Below are 22,290 nucleotides of genomic sequence, written 5' to 3' on the forward strand. Positions count from 1 at the left end.
CCAAAACAATACAAAATTGTTAAACAATGGCATTTCAGGACAATTTTCTATAGGAATAGGTTTGTGCTGTCTTGGCCTAGCGATTACTATGTCAGATTTTTCTTTTTCTTCTGCTATAAAAATATAAGACAAATCTTGCATCTCTCCCCTTTTTAATTATATCATTGGTGGTCATGTACGGATCATTGATGGAAACAACTTTAAAACACTTGATACCCCAGAATAATAATGTTATAATTGTGAAGTTTAGAAATCACTGGAACAATCATGGATACTTATAGAATTCCGTTTAGATTGCAACTGTATTCTCTTGGTTTCCTCGTATATTGTTCTAGACGTTTCCTCTCTAAAGTTTTCTAGAAGTTTCCCTTCTAACACTATTCTAGACTTTTCCCCTCTAATACTGTTATATTATTTTTAGTTTGTTGACGTTATAAAAAAGGTGATTTCTGGCCGTAACTCAAATTTGTGCTTTGGGCAAAGTACGCGAAAAGCTATTTGAGAAGGCAAAAAGGGCAAAATCAATCTGCAAAGTAGTTTGCATGTATCAACCCTCATTAATCATTTTACTACAAACCTTAGCCTCTAGTGACTTCTTCGATTCCAAAATGTGAAACAATTCAGAGTTGTCTATTTCCAGTAACATTCCAGTGATCTTTCCAGCCAGGTCTGGGTACATACTTTGGATCAGAGGGAACATGTGTTCTCCTATCTTCTGTTTTCTTTGCTTTCTTTGTGGGTCGGAAATCATGGAGTTAGTCAAAGGCGCCTGATCTTTGACTTTGATCACTTCTCCCTGTGCATCAGGATAAAACATAATTATTGTTCTTGTTAATGCTAACGACCATAGGCAGTATGATTATAACTTATGTATGTAATACTTTATCTTACTACTTGCTGCCATGCACTGAAGAAATTAGCAGTTCATTTCTACATAAGGAAATGTTGTATCAAGTCACCAACAGTTTGTTATATGTGTTTGATCTTTTGATTTTCCCATTTTATAAAGTACTTTCCTTTGTTAATTTATACGATTTTCTTTGTTATTTTTACTTTTTTTGTTAACTCATACATAAGCTGTACGATTACTAGACAACATGTTGAAGAGAGTCGAAAGATACCAAAGAGACGTTCAAACTGTATAAGTCAAAAATATACTGAAATGGGCATGGCAAAAAAGCAAAATGTATAAGCCAATACAACAATATGCCAAAAATTGTAGAATACTTACAGAATTCATTGCCAATACAAGGAGATTTTTCTCTAAATTCTATTATTTGATCAGAATTTAAATCGTAAACTATAACAAATGATTACCAGTACACGCAGTTCTGATAAGAATGATTTACAAACTGACGCTAATAAAAATAAGATAAATATCAAAATGATTCATTTACGAGGTGAGCAACCCAGGCTTTTGAAAGACTCTTGGTCTTTTGTTTTTCTACTGTATTATTACGACGAATTTATCAATTTATTTGTCTGGCTGTCTTTGTGAACCATGCAAAGTACGGAAAGGCTAATATGCACCTTCAATATGTAATGCATTTTATATCTGACTATGCGGTATGTGCTTTGCTCGTTGTCGAATGTCGTACAGGGACCTATAGTTGTTAATTACTGTGTCATTTTGTTCTCTTGTGAAGAGTTGTCTCATTGTCAATCATACCACATCTTCTTTTTTATGGTACCTTATCAAACTGTCGAAAGTAACAGTTTTACTAACATCGATTAAGGTTTTGGTTTTTAATTCATTTGGGATGTGCTAGTTATCGTACTACGAGTAGTACATGAAAAATAGGTAGTATATTGATCAAACCCGCTATTTTGTTGGGGTTCGAAGTATTGCCCCTTATATTCAACGGTCTCGTTATTTTAAACAGTGAATTATATCATGTTTGTCTTTTAATCGGAAAAAACTAAGTTACTCTGGAATGAATATGAAAAGTATCTGGATAACGACAGTTTTGTCATATTCTTGTCAAGCATAATATTGTAGGAAATTCAAGAAATATGTGAGATGTAAAAAAATCTTTTGTTCGTGTTACAAAAATTTGCAAGGAAAACGGAGGGATTAAGAAAAAGCAAACCTTAAACTTGGATGAAACAAATGTTATCATCAGAGTTGATAAGTTCCTCTATAAACATTATTTATTGAAAGTCTAAATGCGTTCGTGTTTATTAATCTACGAAAAAGTAAATAGTAAAACTGTTCAGACCTACCTCATTTTCTGTAATGGAAGAAACTCGTGTTTGCTCTGACAAACCACTTTGACCCAGCGGATCAAGCAAAAATGCAATCGACTTCGTTGTTTTTCTGAAAATTGAATAATTGAAGGATATGACTGTATTATGTTGTAAGCTTGGCCTTCGTAAAACGTAGATTGTTACCGTCGCAAATTGAGTTTACGTACGCGTAGCTTAAAAAGAATGCGAAGAGCAGTGAAGACTAAAGACTTAAATATGTTTTCCAAATGCCGCTTTGCATGGAGCAATACGGCTTTAGTGATCAGACTTTCTTATTGACAACCTATTTGTTGAACTTGGGGTATAATTGTCAACAAACTGTTGTTATTCCAATTGGTACTAACTGTGCTAATCTACCTCGACTAATTTGTATATGAGTCTGACATTTATTAAAAAAACAAACAAGAAGATCAAAGACGCTAGATCATTTAATACAATCCAAACTTTCTGATTGGTTTCCATTATTATATCCTCCAGAACTAAAATTTAAAAAAACGCCAGAGCTTCCTCTGCCTCAAACTTTATGAAAAGATTAAGATGGCTGCCAAAGTAGTAGTGGGTTGATTTTCAGCTCTGCAGTTTTTGGCAATTTAAAGCTGGTTTTTGAAGGAATTTATCTATGCAAATCATATCATGATGTTTGGAATTTGATGAACTTTACAGAAATATGATTTACTTCACATTTTGTTGAAAGATGGATTTACTATAGTGGAATTGTATATTTTGAATTGGAAAAGTATTTGTAATTTATTGATTTTCTGAGTAGTGTTGTCTGTATTACCACCATGCCTGGGGACAGTAAAGGAGCAAAAACTATACAAACAATGTTAGCAGCTAAAAAGCCTGGGAGCAATGATTCTTCTAAAGACTCTGTAAAGGAAAAACCATCCAAGCAGAACAAACGATCCCATTCAGATGTTGCAAATGACAGTGTGGAAGGTATTGATTTGACTGGTATTCAAAATGATTTAAGTGAAATAAAACAATCTCTTCAGGGCACAGTTACAAAGACTGACCTTACTAATGCTATGGTTAATTTGGTACAACAAAAGGACTTAAAAACTTTAGTTAGTAACATTGTCCAGAAATTATTAGATCATTTTGAAGAGAAGATCACCAGTAAGTTTGAGTGTAAAATAAGGGAGGCAACTGGAAAACTTGATGATAAGTTAGATACATTGATGATTGAGAATGAGGATCTGAGGGAAAGAATCAGGGCAAAAGATAGAGTTATTGAAAACTTAGTGGAAAAGGTTGGTGACAATAATAACAGATCTATTGATGCATTGAAGTTAGCCAATTATAATGAACAATACAGTCGAAAACATAATATAAGAATGCTAAACTTTCCTGAAAAAAGGGGTGAGAATTTGAGAAAAGCATTTATTGAAACTTTAAAGAGTGACTGTAAAGTAGATATTGAGCCCAGTGATGTACTAGCCATCCACAGAATACCTGGGAAAGATGGTTATCAGAAGCCTGTCATAGTTAAGGTAAAGAATACTGAAACTAAAATACGGATAATGCGACAAAAAAGATCCCTGAAAAATGAAGTGAAATTGCATGATGACATATCACAACGCAATCTTGGACTAATGGCAAGACTTAAAAACACTGAAAAATTTGAAAATGTATGGTTTTATAACTGTAATGTGTATGCCAAAACTGAAACTAGTAGCAGAATAAGATTTGATCTATTTGACAATGTAGAAGAAAAAATGAAAAAGAAATTAAAAGATGGAAATTAATTAGTTTTCATATAAGTCTGTTACACTTGTTAATATTTTTTGGAAAATGTACAGTTTTTTTTCAGTATAAATAGATAGATATAAATGTGAAAGATAAATACTGAAGTGTGTCATGTCAACTCCAAATTACAAAATCCTGGATACATATATAGTAAATAGTATAAGAGATTTTTTTATTATTTTTTTTATTAATATAAATTATACTGTCACTATAGAGTATAGGGGAAATAACTCTAACATTTATTATGAAATTAATATAATCTTATCTCCCCTTAAAACATCTATTCCTTTGCTAGATTTATTCATAACTATATAATGCCATACTGTAAATTAGTTTATACATTCAATGTTGAATGAAGAAAATAATATGCGACATCTTATGTTTGTATGTGTGTATGTTTGTGTATGTCTTATGTGTTACAATTGTATATTTGTACTTATGAACTTGCTTATATGTCTTATAAATCATCCCTTCAGATATAATCATGGATAATAATGTAACGATATTATCAATGAATGTGAGGGGTCTTTTTTCAAACTCCAAAAAGAGGGCAGATGTTTTTGATTGGGCTAGGAGTAAAAATACTTCCATAGTGTGTTTTCAGGAAACTCATAGCAATAAAGACATTGAAAAATACTGGGAGGATGAATGGGGAAATAAGTGCTTTTTCAGTCATAAAGACAGTAAAAGTGCAGGTGTCTCTGTTATGTTTAAAAAGGGTCTGGATTTTGTTGTGCATAATTCTATTATTGATGATAATGGTCGTTACATTATTTTAGATATAACAATTTTTTCACAAAGATTAAGTCTTGCATGTTTGTATGGTTATAATACAGATGAACCTTCATTCTTTGACACAATAATGCAGAATATTTTAATCTTTAAAAACACCAGTGTTTTACTATGTGGTGACTGGAATGTTGTATTAGATAAATTTATGGATACATATAATATCAAACATAATAGAAACCCTAACTCCCGTAAAAAAATTGATGAAATCATTGATGTTTTTGAACTACTTGATCCTTGGCGTACATGCTATCCAGAAGATAGGAAATATACCTGGCGTCAGTCCTCACCAATAAAACAAAGTCGCCTTGATTATTTTTTAATTTCAGAAGACCTTTTTTCACTTATGAAGAATACCATTATCATTCCTGGTTATAGAACAGACCATTCGGCAATTCTTTTCACCTTCTCAGCTTGTTTAGAGAAACGGGGCAAAAGTTATTGGAAATTTAACTCTCAGTTACTTAGAGATGCAGATTATATAAAAATGGTTAAATCATGTATTAATGATACTATTTTGGAATACCATCTGTCAGGTGATATGGAAAATCTTCTTTCAGTTGAGTTGTCATGTAATGATCAAACATTTTTTGAAATATTAAAAATGAAGATTAGATCCTTGTCAATAAATTACAGCATTAATAAATCCAGAGAGGAAAAAAATGTCACTCTCAAACTTGAAAATGATATTTTAAATTTTGAAAGTATTATGAATCATTCTCCAAATGATGAGGTTCAAAAATCTTTATTTGAAAAAAAACTTGAACTAGAAAATTGTAGACAAAAGAAAGTTGAAGGCTTGCTGCTTAGATCCCGAGCTAACTGGCATGAGAATGGTGAAAAGTGTACAAATTATTTTTGTAAATTAGAAAAGAAAAATTTTATTAAGAAAACCATAACAGAACTTATTGATGATAAAGGTCAGCATATTTCAGAGCAATCAAAAATTCTGATGGAACAACAAAATTTTTATAAAAATTTGTACTCGAGCAAAAAATTAGATTGCAATGATACATCATTTTCTAATCATAACATTAAGCTTACAGAAGAACAAAGTGATCTTTGTGAAGGAAATTTAACTTTTAAAGAATGTGCTGAATCTTTAAAATTTATGACCAATGGTAAAAGTCCTGGTTCTGATGGGTATTCTGTAGATTTTTATAAATTTTTTTGGAAAGATATTGGCCCTTTTGTCTTTCGATCTCTTTACTTTGGATATGCTGGGGGTAAATTTTCTGATTTTCAGTATCAAAGTATAATAACTTGCATTCCTAAAGAGGGAAAAGACAGACAGTATATTAGTAACTGGCGTCCTATTAGTCTTTTGAATACTGATATGAAAATAGCTTCTGCTGTTATAGCTAATAGACTTAAACCCGTTTTACCATTTATCATAAGTGACACACAAAAAGGTTTTATTAAAGACAGATTTATGGGTGAGAACACACGCCTTTTATATGATTTGATGCACTATCTTGAGGAAAATAATAAGACAGGTCTTTTATTACTTGTTGATTTTGAAAAGGCATTTGATTCCTTGGAATGGTTATTTTTAAAAAATACTTTGAAAAGCTTTAATTTTGGGCCTTCTTTATGTAGATGGTTTGAAACTTTATACTCAGGGGCATCAAGTTGTGTTATAAATAATGGACACATGTCTAAGTTCTTTCATTTAGAAAGAGGTTGCAGACAAGGAGATCCTCTTTCTCCCTATTTATTTATAATTGGGGTTGAATTATTATCTTTGAAATTAAAAGGTAATCCTGACATAAGGGGAATTACTATCAATGATGATGAATCACTTTTAAGCATGTACGCAGATGACACATTCCTTATGTTAGATGGAAGGGAAATATCGTTGAGGGAAACACTTTCATGTTTTGAATCTTTTTATAAAATTTCAGGTTTGAAAATAAATGCTTCAAAGACAAAAGCACTATGGGTTGGAAGTAAAAAATATTCTGATCTTATTTTATGTCCAGACTTAAAACTTCATTGGTCACATTCAAATTTTAAACTTTTGGGGATTGAATTTTCTTTAGATTTAAGCTGTATCACAGAAATTAATTTTGCTAAGAAAATTAAAGAGGTCTCTGCAATTTTGAAGAGCTGGCAACATCGAAAACTCACATTATTAGGAAAAATTACAGTAATTAAATCACTTGCTCTTTCAAAGTTGGTCCATTTATTGACTGCATTACCAAACCTATCACACTCCAGGTTAACAGAGCTCACTTCATTATTTTATGATTTCATATGGAATGGAAAACCAGACAGAATTAAGCGAAACACACTTGTTGGTAATATTTCACAAGGTGGACTTAATATGGTACATCTTCATTCATTTAATATCTATTTGAAAATTAGTTGGATAAAAAGACTGCTGGCAAACCCTAGCGGTGGCTGGCAGCAGTTGTTACTGGCAGACCTTATGAAGTATGGGGGTGAAAGGGTTTTAAATCTTCAGAAAGAAAAGCTGATTGAGATTGCTAAAAGATGTAAAAATTCTTTCTGGAAAGATGTTTTACTATGCTTTTCCGCTGCAAAACCTATTACTGAGATTTCTGTCAGTGACATTTTATCCTTAGATATTTTGAACTTTTCTTCTTTGGATGATTTCCCATATTACATTCAATGGGAAAAGGGGGGTGTGCAGTCAGTAAGTGACCTTATTAATCGTGAAAATATGATTTTTTATAAATTTGAGCAATTTCAAGAAAAAGTACAAACCAACAATTTTATTAAATATTATGGTTTGATATCAAAAATCCCTAACGCTATGAAAAAATGCCTTAAAGATAACTGTCTAAATCAAGATTTAGATAAGTCTAACACTGGTGATACTTTCTTAAAAAAAATCAGGTGTAATGTGAAAGCCAAATTTGTATATAAAAACTTAGTAGATGAAGTTATTCAACTACCAACAATTAAATTTTTGAAATGGGCAGAGCTGTTAGTTATTGATACTACAGAATGGTCAGAGTATTTCATGATAACAAAAAAGTCTTGTAGAGATGCTTATTTAAGAACCTTTCAATATAAATTTTTGCATAGAATTATAGCAACGAATACCTTTTTGTACAAAATCAAATTAAAAGATACCAAGTTATGCACTTTTTGTAAACTTGGAGAAGAAACCATTGAACACCTGTTTTTTGAATGCCCAATAACTTTTCAATTGTGGCAGTCTTTTTTCAATATTGTGAAACTTTTTTTTGTAAATTTTGATCTCAACAAAGAGAATGTGTTTCTGGGTTGCAAACATGAAAGTTTATTATTGAATCTGCTAATCATAATTACAAAGAATTATATATACAAATGTAAATTAAATGAAACAAAACCAAATATGATCGAGTTAAAGAATAAAATAAAGAAATACCAATTTCTTGAAAATCATATTGCAAAGAAAAATGATAAAGTCCAAGTCTGTGAAAAATTTTGGTCTCCCTTACATGTAATATTTAACTAAGTGTTGTTTTCATATTATCTATGTTTAGTTTAGAGAAAAGAAATAATTTATAAATTATGAGCAAATTTATTTCTTTAAAAAAAATTGTATTAAAAAGTAAGTCATGATACATATTGTAACAAAACAGATGAGTGAAAGTATGAGTGTTGTATGTGAGTAAGTCAGAGAGAGAGAGAGAGGAGAGAAAAATCAAATACAATTTATATGTAACCTAAAATATTTTTATTGTTAAAAATTAATTAGTCAGAGATTCTTTTTGTATATATTGCTATATTTTTTTCTTATATATTCTGTATTTACCCCTTGATACCATTGTCAGGTGGTAGTGTAATGGGGTGTGTAAAATCCTGACTATTGAAAAACAAATAAAAGATAAAAAAAAAAAAAACTTTATGAAACATTTCCCATGTTTAACCAGATAGTTGTTGAACCAGGGTTATGTTCATGAAAGAGGCGGGTTTTTACGTTTGTTTTTTTTTGTTTTTTTTTTTTTGTTTTTTGTTTTTTTAACTTTTTTAAAACTTTTTAGAAATTTATTATTTCGATTCTAATAGGACAAACAGTCATTAAAATCTGATGCAAAGCGCAGTATGGTGTGTGTATGGCTGTTCTTTTTCACTCTCTTTTTGATAAAGCTCATACATTCTTATAAATCTGTAGCTTATATAGATAATTTCGTGAAAAACCACAAGAAAAAATCTGTTTTCTTTAAATTATCAAATTTTTAATACAGCGTTACACGTACAACCTGATGTGTTGCTCATTTAAGTATAAACTTGGCGACAGGTCCTACTCGGTTAATCACTTTCAACTAATAGTGAACGGGATTATGGTTACGACAATTCAAAATATCCGTAGTCATCTCTAAAACAGATGAACCATAAGGACGGAGGATTTTTACATCAGTTAAAACTCTTGATTCACATTTATGAACATATAACATGTATAAGTAAAGATTATGAACATTTGTTATTTAATTTTTGAATCCAATTCTACCATTTTGAAATATTAATTGTCTGTAGGCAACCTTAAAGGAACTGTGAAAAGCCGAAAAAGACCCAAAAAATGTGGACAAAAAGTATAGCCATACCAGGACATGAGACATATCATCGAGGCTTGCGTAGTTGTGTAGTTGTGTAGTTTTGATATTTATTTTTTTTCAAAATAATATGATATTTTGAAGATCATCAATATAGAATATTTATTTGATATATATTATTTACAATCGTAGATATGATTTATAAGATAAACTTACGGGCTTAAATGATCGCACGACTGTAATTCTTTGAGATATAGGAACACCTCGCTGAATAGTCTTTTGTCAGGTCTACATATGTCTGCATCCTGTGGAACATTATGCATATTATACATGAATCATTAAACAAATTTATAGACGCACAAGTTTGCCTATTTTGCAATATGGAATGCCAAGATAACAAATGTTTTGTTCCATATGTAAAGGTTGATGATAATAATCATTTTGAAATGACTTGCAAGCACTAAAATGTAAATAATCAATGCTTGCCCAAATGGAATAAAATGTGTAATAATTGGAACATCATTTTTGTAAGCTTTTATCCTTTTGGTCTAGCAGTATCAAGGTTATGACAAATATATTGCATTTATATGTTTTGTTATTACTAAAGAACCTTATACTGTATAATTTCTATTATTACCTTTTAATTCAATTCAGCCATTTTCATTCCATCAAAAATTTGCTATCGCGACGAGATATGAAAAGAGGTTCTTGTTCTTCTTTAACAAAGTCTTTCACTTATTGACAAGACAAAAAAATAGTGATACCTTCAATATTTGTACAGCGCATGACACAGTTACATCTGTTGAATGTTCAAGAAGAACTAGCAGCAAACTTTTTATCAAATACCTTAAGACAGGTATACCTTGAACAATATTTCCACCTGCTACCTAGACAAAAAGTTATAAAACAATTCGTAAATTTTATTTATAAAAGTAAATAAGCCAAAATACAAAAATCTCCGAAGCATTCCAACCTGAAAATATTTTATAAAATGGAAAAATCAAAAGCTCAAACACACCAAACGAATGGAAAACAAGAGTTTACACATTTTTAAACCACAAATAAAAAATGTCATTAAAACCAAGGAGACATATATGCATGTGATCACCAATGTGCTATTCTCGGAAAATAGAACGTCGAGAAAATAAACGATTATAAGAGGTAGTTTTTAAATACACTTTGTAGTTGCTGTTTTCTTTGCACTTTTTTGCCTCGTGTATGCAGCATAGGCTTGCTTAATTGAAAAACCAAGGAATCATAAGTCTTTCTTGTTTTGATATGTTTAATGTATTGCTGTTTTCTTAAGGAATTAAACCCTGAGCAGTTGGTGAAAATTTTATATTCTAAGACAAGAGAGCTTAACTATAGCACAAGTGTTTTTTTTAAATTAGGTAAAACAAATTATAATCCATAATGTCACAATGTTAAGTAAAACAGTTCCCAAATAAGTGATTTTGATAAACTAGATTTCTTACTTCTTGATTAAAATACAACTCTCCAATGAAAATCGCCAATCGGCATAGTCGGAGTACTGTTTCAGAGCTCTTTAAATATTCCTCCTTGCATCTGTGATTAAAGAAAAAAAGAAATATTTAAAATTTATACCAATAACAGCATGACAAAGCATTATCGACATGTTCTATATTAAAGTTTTACAATTATGCCATGTGAAGCTTGCTCACTGTTTACACAGCAATCAGTATAAATAGAACGATAAACTGTTAACCTACCTCAAAAGAAAAAGATTTCCAAAGTTGACAAAAGTCTGTGTTGTCTGTGATTTACAAACTAAGTACTGTACAAGTGTTGCTCCCGTATTTTGAAAACTTGCATCACTTAGACACTGAAAATATACAAAAGAAGTATAAACTGTTAAAAATGCATGTGAAATAGATACACAAGACGATAAAAATTGAAATGTTTGTTTTTGTTTACCACAAAATTTAGGTTCATCACCCTATGGTTTCTTAAATGTCATGTGCTAAGTGTTGAATATAGCTGTTGTTATCTAATAGTCCGTATCTTTGTATGTTGGCGTGTGGTTTTGTTGCAGTTAATGTGTCTGTTGTTCCTTATTTTCCTCAGTTTTAGTTTATAATCCGGATTTGTTTTAGCTTAATCGATTTTTGACTATTGAACAGCGGAATATCACGTTGAAATTTCTCCAATAGATGGAAAAGAGTCCAATTAAGGTTAGAAGCAAACATTAGGGAATCGCATACGAACTATGCACTTGAATATTGAGATAATTCAATCATGCGTTGAGAAATTTAACAATGCAACACAATGATTTTTTAAATTACATATTCCGCTGAAAGGTTGAAATATCCATTACATGTGCCCAACTCATTGTATTTTGTTGTCTTCGGACTTTCATGTAGTTAATGAAAATTTGTAATTATGACCCTCTATATAATTTAGCTTGCACTCTATCAAAGTATTGCGACCAAAATGTATCTTTCATCATTCACACAGTTTTGACGGTCCAAGCATAATTCCGTCAAATATCAACCACTGTTTCATTCAATTTACATATATCTGTCTCAATGTCTGTCTAGTGTGCCATATGATTGTGATGGCCGCTGCGTCACGGTTATAAAAACGTTCACCAATTATGCATGTTTGGGTAACCCATCAAATTTTGTAGATATAAGGACGGCTTGACTAGTTATACAAACCAGGTGAAACAAGTCATGTCTTCTTCAAAAATTTGACAATTGATTTTTGTTTGCCCTGTTAGATTATATATTTGAGTATTTTGATTTTGTCAGGTATTATGGAAATTTCTTGGAGTTCGGTATTTTTGTTTAGTATACTTTTTTTCTATTCAATAATATACCTTTTCAAACAAACTCTCTACAAAATATGTCAACACCCTCTCATTACAGCAATTGTTAAGCATCTGTAGAATAATGTCTGATGTTTCTTTTATGTTGTCTGCACACAAAGTCAATCCATATAGGATATCATTGAAAGCGGAAATAATATCTTCTACATGAAAACAGTTACTTGCATCACCAACTAGCTGGTAATCTTCTGTTAAGTTAATCTGAAATTATTTCTATTGCAGATGAACCTTTTATAAAATGTTTCAACTTGAAAGATAGTTCTTCTTTTTATTTAATTTTTTTTTTTATTCTTTACGTCATAACAATTCATTTATAGTGTACTATCTATTCTTTAGCTTATCTATTGATGAAAGCTGTAAGTCAATTAGTTTCTTTCGTCGCTACATTTTTTATCTGATGGATAGTTGTCTCATTGTGAAATCTACAACATTTCGTCTAATTACTATTTAATTTAATTTTGAATGTGACGCTTCTTCTGAATGGCTGACGTGGTTTTGTTTATCATATCATAGACACAAAGAAATACCTGTAATATTTTGTCATTCTATTCAGTGTGCACCTCATTTTTATGTTATTACTGCATAGACAAAAAAAATATTACAGTCATTCTTTAAACAAAAGGCTCGTTTAACAAGAGATCGAGTCTTGGATGTGCCATTAACACAAACTGGGACATGTCGTAAACACTTTATAAAAACTGACAAATAAAATTTACCCATGTATTAAAAAGTGGATAGAAACATGATATATAAACTCATCATAGATACTAGGATTAAATTTTGTTTTTACGTCAGACGGGCGTTTAGTCTACACAAGACTCGTCAGTGACGCTCGAATCCAAAAAAGGTAACACGGCCAAATAAAGTACCAAGTTGAAAAGCAGATAAAGGACCTTATAAATACACATATATTATTAATAAATTACGCATGTTGGAAATAATGTCATGTAACTCATTATCATGACATGTATGATGTGGTTTTTTGATAAAAATCTGAAATTCTTCGCTTACAGTTTTCCAAACCAGCTAGTCTATCTTCAAACGACCGTCGTCAGTGGAACAGTGAGTTTAAGAAGACCGTTGGGTGTTTCTTTTATTAGAAATCTTCAAACGTCATTCGTTGGTGTTTACCAGAAATCATTAATCAATTAATCTATGGATACCTTGGTATTCCAAGCAGTTAAAGAGATTTAGGTAGGTATATTTAAAGAAACAACTTAACTTTATTACAATCATTATTATTTAAAAAAAAATCTTAATCAATTTCAAGTAAAACACAGTCTTACCGTAGTAAAAATGCCAATTGGAATTGTCTTCATCTGTGCCATCTGTGTTGTGGCATTACCATGTGTTTGTCCCTGTGTCGTTGTAGGATGGATATATCCATGTAAAGCTGATGGGAACATCTGATTCTCCACAGCAGCAGGAGACTGATACTTAAATCTGAAAGTATCAAACATGAAACTTCTGTGTTGTGAAAGTATAACTTACACAACATTACTTTATATTTATTCCCGTACTTTCACTTTCCCATTGATGACGTCAACTTCCACCCACCAATTCTTTATCTAGTTTTAAGAAGAGAAGTTGTTTTTATTTAGACGTCGGAATTGAAGAAATAAGAAGATTTATTGGTTTATTATATTTTATAATAGGTAATCAGCAATACACACTACATTACTGATCTCCGTATCAAGTTCTAAATATGTACATGATATAGTTTGCCCTATTTATAGATCAAAGTTTCCCTTGTTAAATATAGCGCGATCGGCAATTCAAACACATTAACGTAGATTGTTTATTTGTTATTATTTATTCGCGTATTCCTATGTATATCTATTGTGTTTTGAAAATAACGTTTTGTATTTTTACATAAAAATATAGTATATATGCCAAATACACAAAATTAACAGCGCCTGGTGATGTATCATAACCTGACCGGTTTTGGTCCAAAAAGAACCTTCATGGTGGATTAATGCTGATACACATAATTGATACAGCTTCTACTAACGAAAGCCTCATTTGGAGTTAACGTGTTTAGAGACCACTTATGTCTGTACACCTTTAATTTATTATATTGCCAATTGTATTTTTACATGTTGTTTGCATAAAACTTAACTGCCGTGTACAAAGTTGTGGTAGTTGTTTAATGAGACAAACACTTGTTATGAACACCCATATAAGATTTTCCCCGCTCGGACCCGTTTTTATTATAAAGCAGGAAGTACACAACAACTGGTGGGAGCGGTGGGCGAAATATTTAAGAGACCAAATAGAACATGATAGAAACTAAGGTTGTAAGACACTCTTCATCTGCCTGGTCATCACCTGTGGTGTTAGTCCGTAAGAAGGATGGTTTTATTGGATGGTGCGTTGACTATAGGAAAATATATGAATTGACCATAAAGGACGCGTATCTATTGCCAAGAATCGATATGTGCCTTGACTGTCTGTCAACTGCAAAGATATTTTCCTGTTTTGACCTTCAAAGTGGATATTGGCAGATAGAGCGGAATGAAAAAGACCGTGATAAAACAACATTTACCAACAAGTATGTGCTGTTTGAATACACCAAGATGCATTTTGGTTTATGTAATGCTCCGAGTACTTTCCAAAATGCATGTAATTAGTATTTACTGGACTTCAATGGAAAACACTTTCAATATATTTAGATGACATCATTATATTCAGCTCCAATTTGAAAGAGCACTTCAAACAATTAGACGAAATGTAACCTTTTGAAACCAGAAGTTCTCTATCTGGGTCATACTGTTGGTCAAGATGGAAATTACAGAATCTATTTCAAGTTGGAAGATTCCCGAAAATGTTAAAAAAAAAAGCGCCTATAGTAGTTGTAAAGACAAAGAAATTGTTGAACTTCTTTGACATTTTCGGGAATCTTCCAACTTGAAATAGATTCTTACGGATTATAACCGCAGGTGATGACCAGCTGGCAGATGAAGATGGTAAAAAGCTCCAGTTTCTATTTAGTCTCTTAAATACTTTTCTTCCTCCTTTTCAAAAGCTTGTAGTGTCCTTCGTAGAGGTTGGCAGACTGGTGCTGCATGTGAAGTGTCTATCCTGTGTTTAAGCACTGAACAAGACCTGAGTTCTGTTTTTCGATTTAGCGAAGGCATATATGTGTTTTACGAAAACGTCTGCTAGTGTTTTCTTTGAAGTGTTGCTTTTGATGTTTTAACAACTGTTCTGGAATAAATCTCTTAAATATTCTGAAAGCACTGAACAAAATTCTTTACCTGTATTTTCTTTTGATGGTGTAAAAACGTTTTTAGAAGTGTGATGTGTTTTTACGGGATCATGTAATCTACAAAGTTTTGGTATTTTTGTCATTTGGACATCTGTAACATCAAAAAAGTCTGTCACTTCATCCACAGTCTCCAGAGTTCCTATTATAGTTCCTTCTTTAATTTTCAATGGACTTTTTTCCAAATTTATGAATCGCATTGGTATAGACGGTATTTGTGAAAAAAAACCAATGCTTTCCCAGCAAGAATTTTGCGATTGTCGTAAATTACTGGTTCAAACAATGTATGATTACTTTTAAATATCGCTGTATCTTGTACTGGTATTTGTATAATCATCTCTGATTGAGTTTGTATGGAAATGCTCTTATCAGGAACAATTCTTTATACTTTATCTTCACTTCTCTTTCCTTCACACGGATAACAAATATCTTTTATTTGAATTCCACGTTTTGTACGTATTTACCGTGATGTCAATAATAATAATAATAATAATATCACAACCAAGAAACAAATCGTCTTTAAGGGAGCTACGTATACTGGCCAAGTAAAACGCAGTGGTTCCAAACTATGTTGTTGTCTTCAACTCAGGATGATGTCCTAATGCACGGTTCCTATAAACCTTTTCACTGAGCACAGTGACTTCAGCACATGTGTCAATTACCGATTTTAACCATGAACATACACTGTTTTCTCCATCAGCACTATTAACAGAAGATTCCTTGTCTTCAAAGTGTTTCTCTGGTAAAAGTCCGATAGTTAAAGCAATAGTGTTCTCATTATATCATCTCTATACTGATTCACAGCATCAACCCTGGACAAAATTGATTTTTTTTTAAATATGTTTAGTCTTGCTACATTTGTCTGATTTCTTGCTGATAATTTTTACATCACTTCTTGAAGGGCATAAACCTTCAGTAATTAGATGTTTTATCAGAAGAATTTTTGTCTGAGATTGCAAATTTTCTTTTTAAATTTTTTTTCTTCTGAACATTCAATTTCCTTATTTGGAATAGATTGTTGTCTTTTCTCAATAATTACTTCGAATTCATTACTGCTGAAACCATTACTACATGTACGGCCCTTTCTAGTTTAAAGGATCCTAAGGTTTTTTGACTGGTGCATAAATACCTCTTTGTTGTTTTTCTGTATAACAACTTTTTCTATTTGGTTCCTATTTATCTTGTTTTGATGGAGGACAATTACACTTGTAATGACCAATGGCATTGCAATTATAACATATTACTCCCCGTTTCTTTTTGTACTTGGACTAGTAATTATTACTGTTAGTATTTGGCAAACTAGGCATTTTTTTATTTCAATTAGCCAATCCCTCAATAATAGAATCTTTGAGTTCTCTGACAAACTAGTTAGGTCTTTCTTCAGTTACGTATTGATTTGGGTGTAACCTTCTCACATCGTTTTCTTCACACTGGCTATCGAAATGTACTTCTCGTATTGAAGTTTTGCGTGTTTTACCACTCCTGGATTTACAGCTTTCATGCCACGTGACCATAGTCAAGGCTTCATCAATAGATTTTTGCTTCTTGCTTATAACATCATACGTCGTACTTGCATCATTAAGACCATAAAGGAAATGCTCAACAGTTAATTCCGCGAATAGCTGATTCCCGTTAATATCTGGGTATGCTTTACTTATCAGGTTTACAACTCTATTCGCAAATTCTGGTAGGCTTTCTTTTTTCTGCTTATGAAGATCTTAGAGTGCTGCTCTGTGTGTTGATGGTAAAATATTGTCTCTTCCTTAACTCAACAAACAAACTAAATATATCTGTCTGTACTGCATTTTGGAGCGTTGACGCAAATTAAAGCTAAATCTTTCAAACATAACAACAGCTGTGTTACTTTCTTCTGATTGTCCCAAGCGTAGCTTCTTGAAATAATCTGGAATTGACACCAAAATGATTCCCATTCATCTTTGCCATTATAAACAGGAATAAAATTGAGAATGGAAATGGGGAATGTGCCAACGAGACAACAACCCGACTATAGAAAAAAACAACAGCAGAAGGTCACCAACAGGTCTTCAATGTAGCGAGAAATTCCCGTACAGTCTATGTTGTGGTTTGAGTGATGACTTACGACTCATATTTGATACATTAGAATATGTGTTTTCTGGAGAACGAGGTCTATCATATTATCAGCAGTTGCTCTTGGATATTCTGTTCCTCTATCTGGTTGTATAATTTCTGTAGGAAAATATGTTTCACGTTCAGCATAATTACTTTTGGTATATGTATAATCAGGCATATTTTTAGTTATCGTGAATGTATTGCGTAGGTACTCAAAAAATCTTTCATGATGCGTACTATCAGAATTTTGAGATGGCGACTGTCTATGATCTGGGTGAGTATCAAAATACTGATATCTGCCCACTTCAGAATAGTAGTAGTTCATTCTCTGCTGTTCACGTCTCTTCATTTCGCAGCACTCTATTTCATCAGTGATATGAGTCCTTTAATGTTCTCTGTAGCTTTGAACAGATGTTTTGTTTTATTCCCTTCGTTCAGAGTGATCAGTACTCCATGTACTTGGATTTTCCCTTATGTCCGTGTGATCAGTATTTAATTCACTTTGGTATGCATCTCTGTTATGTGAGTGACCTGTACTTCAAATACTTTAATATGTTTCTCTATTTTCTGATTGAACAGTATTCTCTGTATTTTGATTTATTAGTCGCATATTGTCAATTGATTTGTTAATATGTAAGGTACTTTGAGTGAGCATATCTGTTCATTCCCCATCTAGGAATTGTTTCCCAATGTCTCATTATGGCTATTTCTACTTCATTTTAACTATCATTCTGTCTTTGCATGGTACGTTCATCAGTGAAAATTGGTGTATTACCATCCGAAACACGGGTCATTATTTCAACTTCATTTGTTGCTGAATTTTGTTGTACGTTTTCTCGATTTCCATTCAATATGTGTGAATCCGATACTGCACCTAAACAACTTCTTGGTTCATATCATATTCTACTTATTTGAACCTGACGATTCATTCCTGAGCAGCAATTTTTATTCAAATGAAAACTATTTTACGAACGTCGAAATTATATCTATTTGAAAACGATTTTGAATGAAAAAAAATGTTTTTTCTAAAAATATTCTCGTTTGTATTTCTCGTATAATTTTGCAAGGAATATAAATTCGCGTTTTTACACTTTAGTTACAAAATAAAACCCATTCTATATGTCTAAACACGATACTTAAATCACGATTTACTCAATATTATTCACATCTGAAAAATTTCAAACCTAAAAGCTAATACAATCTTGAAAGGATTTGAAATGTTTATTCGATCATATAAAAAACACCTTCAAAACCAATAGCTAAATCAGCTATAAAAAGTATAAAAGTAATTCAAGCCCTACAGTTAAATTTCAAACCAAAACGCTAAATACACTTTGAAAAGTTTTGAAAGACCTAACAAATCAGCGGAACAAGATGTTTCAAAACCAAAAGCAAAATGCCTTGAAAGTTTTTAAAATTAAAATACTAGTAACACGAATACGATATTTCAAAACCAATAGCTAAATACGCTTTGAAAAGTTTTGAAATCAAAATAACGCTTAGTAAGGGAAAAAGGGGAAAAGGGTTCAAAACCAAAGGCCAATGAATGCTTTGAACAATTTTGATACGTGGGAAACGCGGAACAAAAGGACAAATTTCAAAGACCAAAGCGAAATATATACTATTAATTTAAAGTCTAGAAATTAAGGATCAAGTGAACTTAAAACTAAAAACCAAAACAGTTTTTAAAAGTTTTAAATTCGGTTAAATATTACGACAAATTTCTGAAAGAAGAAAACAAAACTAAAAGCTAAAAACTGCCTTGAAAACTTTTGCAATATTTATTTAAACGGATTTTAAACTAATCCCACCGCTGCCATTAGTTGTTGTGAGGTTACTTCTTTATAATACAAACGGGTCCGAGCTTGTGAACATGGTAAAATGTTACATGCGTGTTCACAGCAAGTGTTTGTCTCATTTAACAGTTATTACCACATCTTTGTACACGGCAGTTACGTTTTATGCGAACAGCATGTAAACATACAATACCTTATTATCAATACACAATAAATATTCAATAAGTTTATTCATACAGGAATACGCGAATAAATGATAACAAATGAACAATCAACGTTAATGTATTTGAATTGTCGATCGCGCTATATTTAACAGGGGAAACTACGATCTATTAATAGGGCAAACTATATATTTAGAACTTGATGCAGAGATCAGTTAAATAATGTGTAATGCTGTTTATTTTAATAGTATATTTTATTTTACAAAAAGTAAAGTTTTTTAAAAAACTTTTGTAAAATATAATATACTTTAAATCTTCTTATTCATTAATCCAAACGTCTACATGAAAACCTTTTGTAAAATATAATATACCATTTAATCTTCCTATTCCTCAATTCCAACGTCTACAAACAACTTCTCCCTTCAAAACCATTTTTCAAAACTAGGTAAACAATTGCTGGGCGGAAGTTGACGTCAACAATGGGAAAGTGAAAGTATGGGAATAATATATAACGTAACGTTGTGTAAATTGTACTTTCGCAATACTGCCCCCTCCCTTTCAGCTCAAGATTGAAATAAACCGAATCCAAAAAAAATACAGAATCTTTTTCAAGTTGGAAGATTCCCGAAAAAGAAGTTTAACAATGTCTAGGTCTTTGTACCTTCTATAGCGCTTTATTTTACATTTTTGTGAAAATGCATCACCGCCGATAGGAAACAATGTCAAGTTTGTATGAACAAAAGATTACAAAGCAGCTTTCACTAAGTTAAAGAATGCTTTAATGTTAACACCAGTCTTAGCATATTCAAATCCACAGTTACCATTCATTTTAATTACAGATGAATCTAATGAAGGCATAGAAGCATTTTGGTCACAAGTGCAAGATGGACAACAAATAACCATAGCCTTTGGTTCAAAGAAATTAAATGAAGCACAGCAACGTTATAATGTCAAGAGAAGAGAACTTTTGCATATTTTTTTTTTGTCGTTATTGTTGATTTTTATTACTGTAAATAAGGTACGTTTATGTTTTGTTTTAATTTCGAGGGCGAAACGATTTTTTGAAAAGTGGGGGCCGTGTTGTGAAAATACAATTTACACAAAGTTACGTTATATTTATCCCAGTAATTTCACTTTCCCAGTGTTGACGTCAACTTCCAGCCAGCAATTGTTTATCTAGTTTTGAAGAGAGAAATTGTTTCTATTTAGACGTTGGAATTAAAGATATAATGGTTATTATATTTTACCAGAAGTAAACAACATTACACACAAAATTGCTGCTATCTGCATCAAGTTCTTAATATATAGTTTGCCTAACTTTAGATCGAAGTTTCCTTTGTTAAATATATCGCGATCGGCAATTCAAATACATTAACGTTGATTGTTCATTTGTAATTATTTATTCGCGTATTCCTGTGAATAAATTTTGTACATTTATTGTGTATTGATAAAAAAGTATTGTATTTTTAAAAAAGTTGTTTGCATAAAACGTTACTGCCTTGTACAAAGTTGTGGTAATTGTTTATTGCGACAAACACTTGTTGTGAACACCCATGGATGATTTACCCGCTCACATCCGTTTGTATTATAAAGAAGGAAGTTCACAACAATATGACTCAATTTAACAGTAGCAGGCTGTCATAAAATCAATGTCAAATCAATTATGTAACATCACAATCATCGTAACAGAAGAAGGGTGAAACTGAAATGCCAATGAAATTATGCACACATACTCTGACTCACATCCCTGTAGGCTGTCTGTGAAAACAAAACTCAATCAAATACGTTATATTTCCTTGACAGTCACATATTGAGGAGATGTTTAAATTTTGAGCTGCATAAATAACTGAAAAAGTAAATACCGGAAAAAAGGATGTTATACACTGATAATTTTGATAACAGATAAATAGTTTTTCATCACGAGAGAATTTATTGCGTTTTAAAAATATATCACGATCTGGCTTAATTTGGAAATAAAACCAAAAAACATTCAATGATTGTTTTTATGGTAATTTTACAATAATGTATGATTCCCGGTAATTTTAATAATCAAAAAGAAATATGAAAGTTTAAAGTACTGTACATACCGATACAGACAAAATCTAGCACGGAAGCCACTTCATATAACCTGAATATAATAAGCACACCTTGTAATCACCAACGATATATTTACATGTACCAACTGTAGGTTTAAAACGTTTTGATAAAATTCTGTGTTTCAAGTTTTTTGTATAGATATTCAATGATAACATCCATATATATAAATGTAACATTTACCACTTTATTATAGTATTATAAACAATGAAATATGACTTCCGTATACTTAAAAAGTAAATCAATACAAACGTCAAGTACATGTGTAATCGTATCCCTACACATGAATAGTGTACACATAATAGCAACCAAAGTCATGTAAATGAAGGTCTATTTTTCCCCTTTTCAGTCCTCAAAATGAAATCAAAAGTAAATAACAAAACGTTCTAAACATTTTAAGGAATTTATGAATTTGATAGTCTGTTCATATGATCAGAACTAAAACAACACTACATATGAAATTATAATTGTACATCAGCATGTCAGTATTATGTAAAATAAAAGTTGGGTTCAGAAAAAGTCGAAAAATATTTTTCTAGTATTATTTTCGATTTCTCTATTCATTTACTACGACCATAAAATTCCCTGTGGGTTAAAAGATTTAGTCTTGGAATTCATTGTTCACAAAAAGCTGTACAAATACCAAGCACTTACATTTTCCTTTAAAGATCATGGAGTCATACGTTTAAGACATATAAAGAATTAATAGGTCATTGCCGTTTTTCAAAATTAACACAAAAAA

The 22,290-nt window shown here is 31.5% G+C and overlaps 2 protein-coding genes across 4 annotated transcripts in view; one reads left to right on the forward strand and one right to left on the reverse strand.

The window, feature by feature from the left end:
- Positions 1–21,757, reverse strand: part of LOC139499670 (polyadenylate-binding protein 1-like) — a 40,287-nt gene extending 18,530 nt beyond the window's left edge. For 2 of the 3 annotated variants that reach the window (XM_071288425.1, XM_071288424.1), the window contains exons 1-8: positions 13,428–13,842; positions 12,133–12,342; positions 11,024–11,136; positions 10,769–10,859; positions 10,058–10,180; positions 9,510–9,598; positions 2,224–2,317; positions 578–796 (exon numbers count right to left, since the gene is read on the reverse strand). In XM_071288425.1, the coding sequence (XP_071144526.1) occupies positions 578–796; positions 2,224–2,317; positions 9,510–9,598; positions 10,058–10,180; positions 10,769–10,859; positions 11,024–11,136; positions 12,133–12,342; positions 13,428–13,601 (1,113 nt within the window). In that variant the 5' untranslated portion in view covers positions 13,602–13,842. Of the gene's footprint in view, positions 1–577; positions 797–2,223; positions 2,318–9,509; positions 9,599–10,057; positions 10,181–10,768; positions 10,860–11,023; positions 11,137–12,132; positions 12,343–13,427; positions 13,843–21,541 lie in introns of those variants that run through there. The other variant, XM_071288427.1, reaches the window with a different exon arrangement.
- Positions 3,033–8,178, forward strand: LOC139499673 (uncharacterized). Its single transcript, XM_071288431.1, has one exon. The coding sequence runs from the start codon at positions 3,033–3,035 to the stop codon at positions 3,993–3,995; it is 963 nt and encodes a 320-aa protein (XP_071144532.1). The 3' UTR covers positions 3,996–8,178.
- Positions 21,758–22,290: the final 533 nt, after the last annotated feature.

Source organism: Mytilus edulis, chromosome 12, assembly GCF_963676685.1.
Source record: "Mytilus edulis chromosome 12, xbMytEdul2.2, whole genome shotgun sequence".
Classification (NCBI taxonomy): domain Eukaryota; kingdom Metazoa; phylum Mollusca; class Bivalvia; order Mytilida; family Mytilidae; genus Mytilus; species Mytilus edulis.

What these genes read in the sequence shown, in the direction of transcription:
- LOC139499673 (XM_071288431.1), top strand. Translation starts at nt 3,033, where the DNA reads ATGCCTGGGGACAGTAAAGGAGCAAAAACTATACAAACAATGTTAGCA.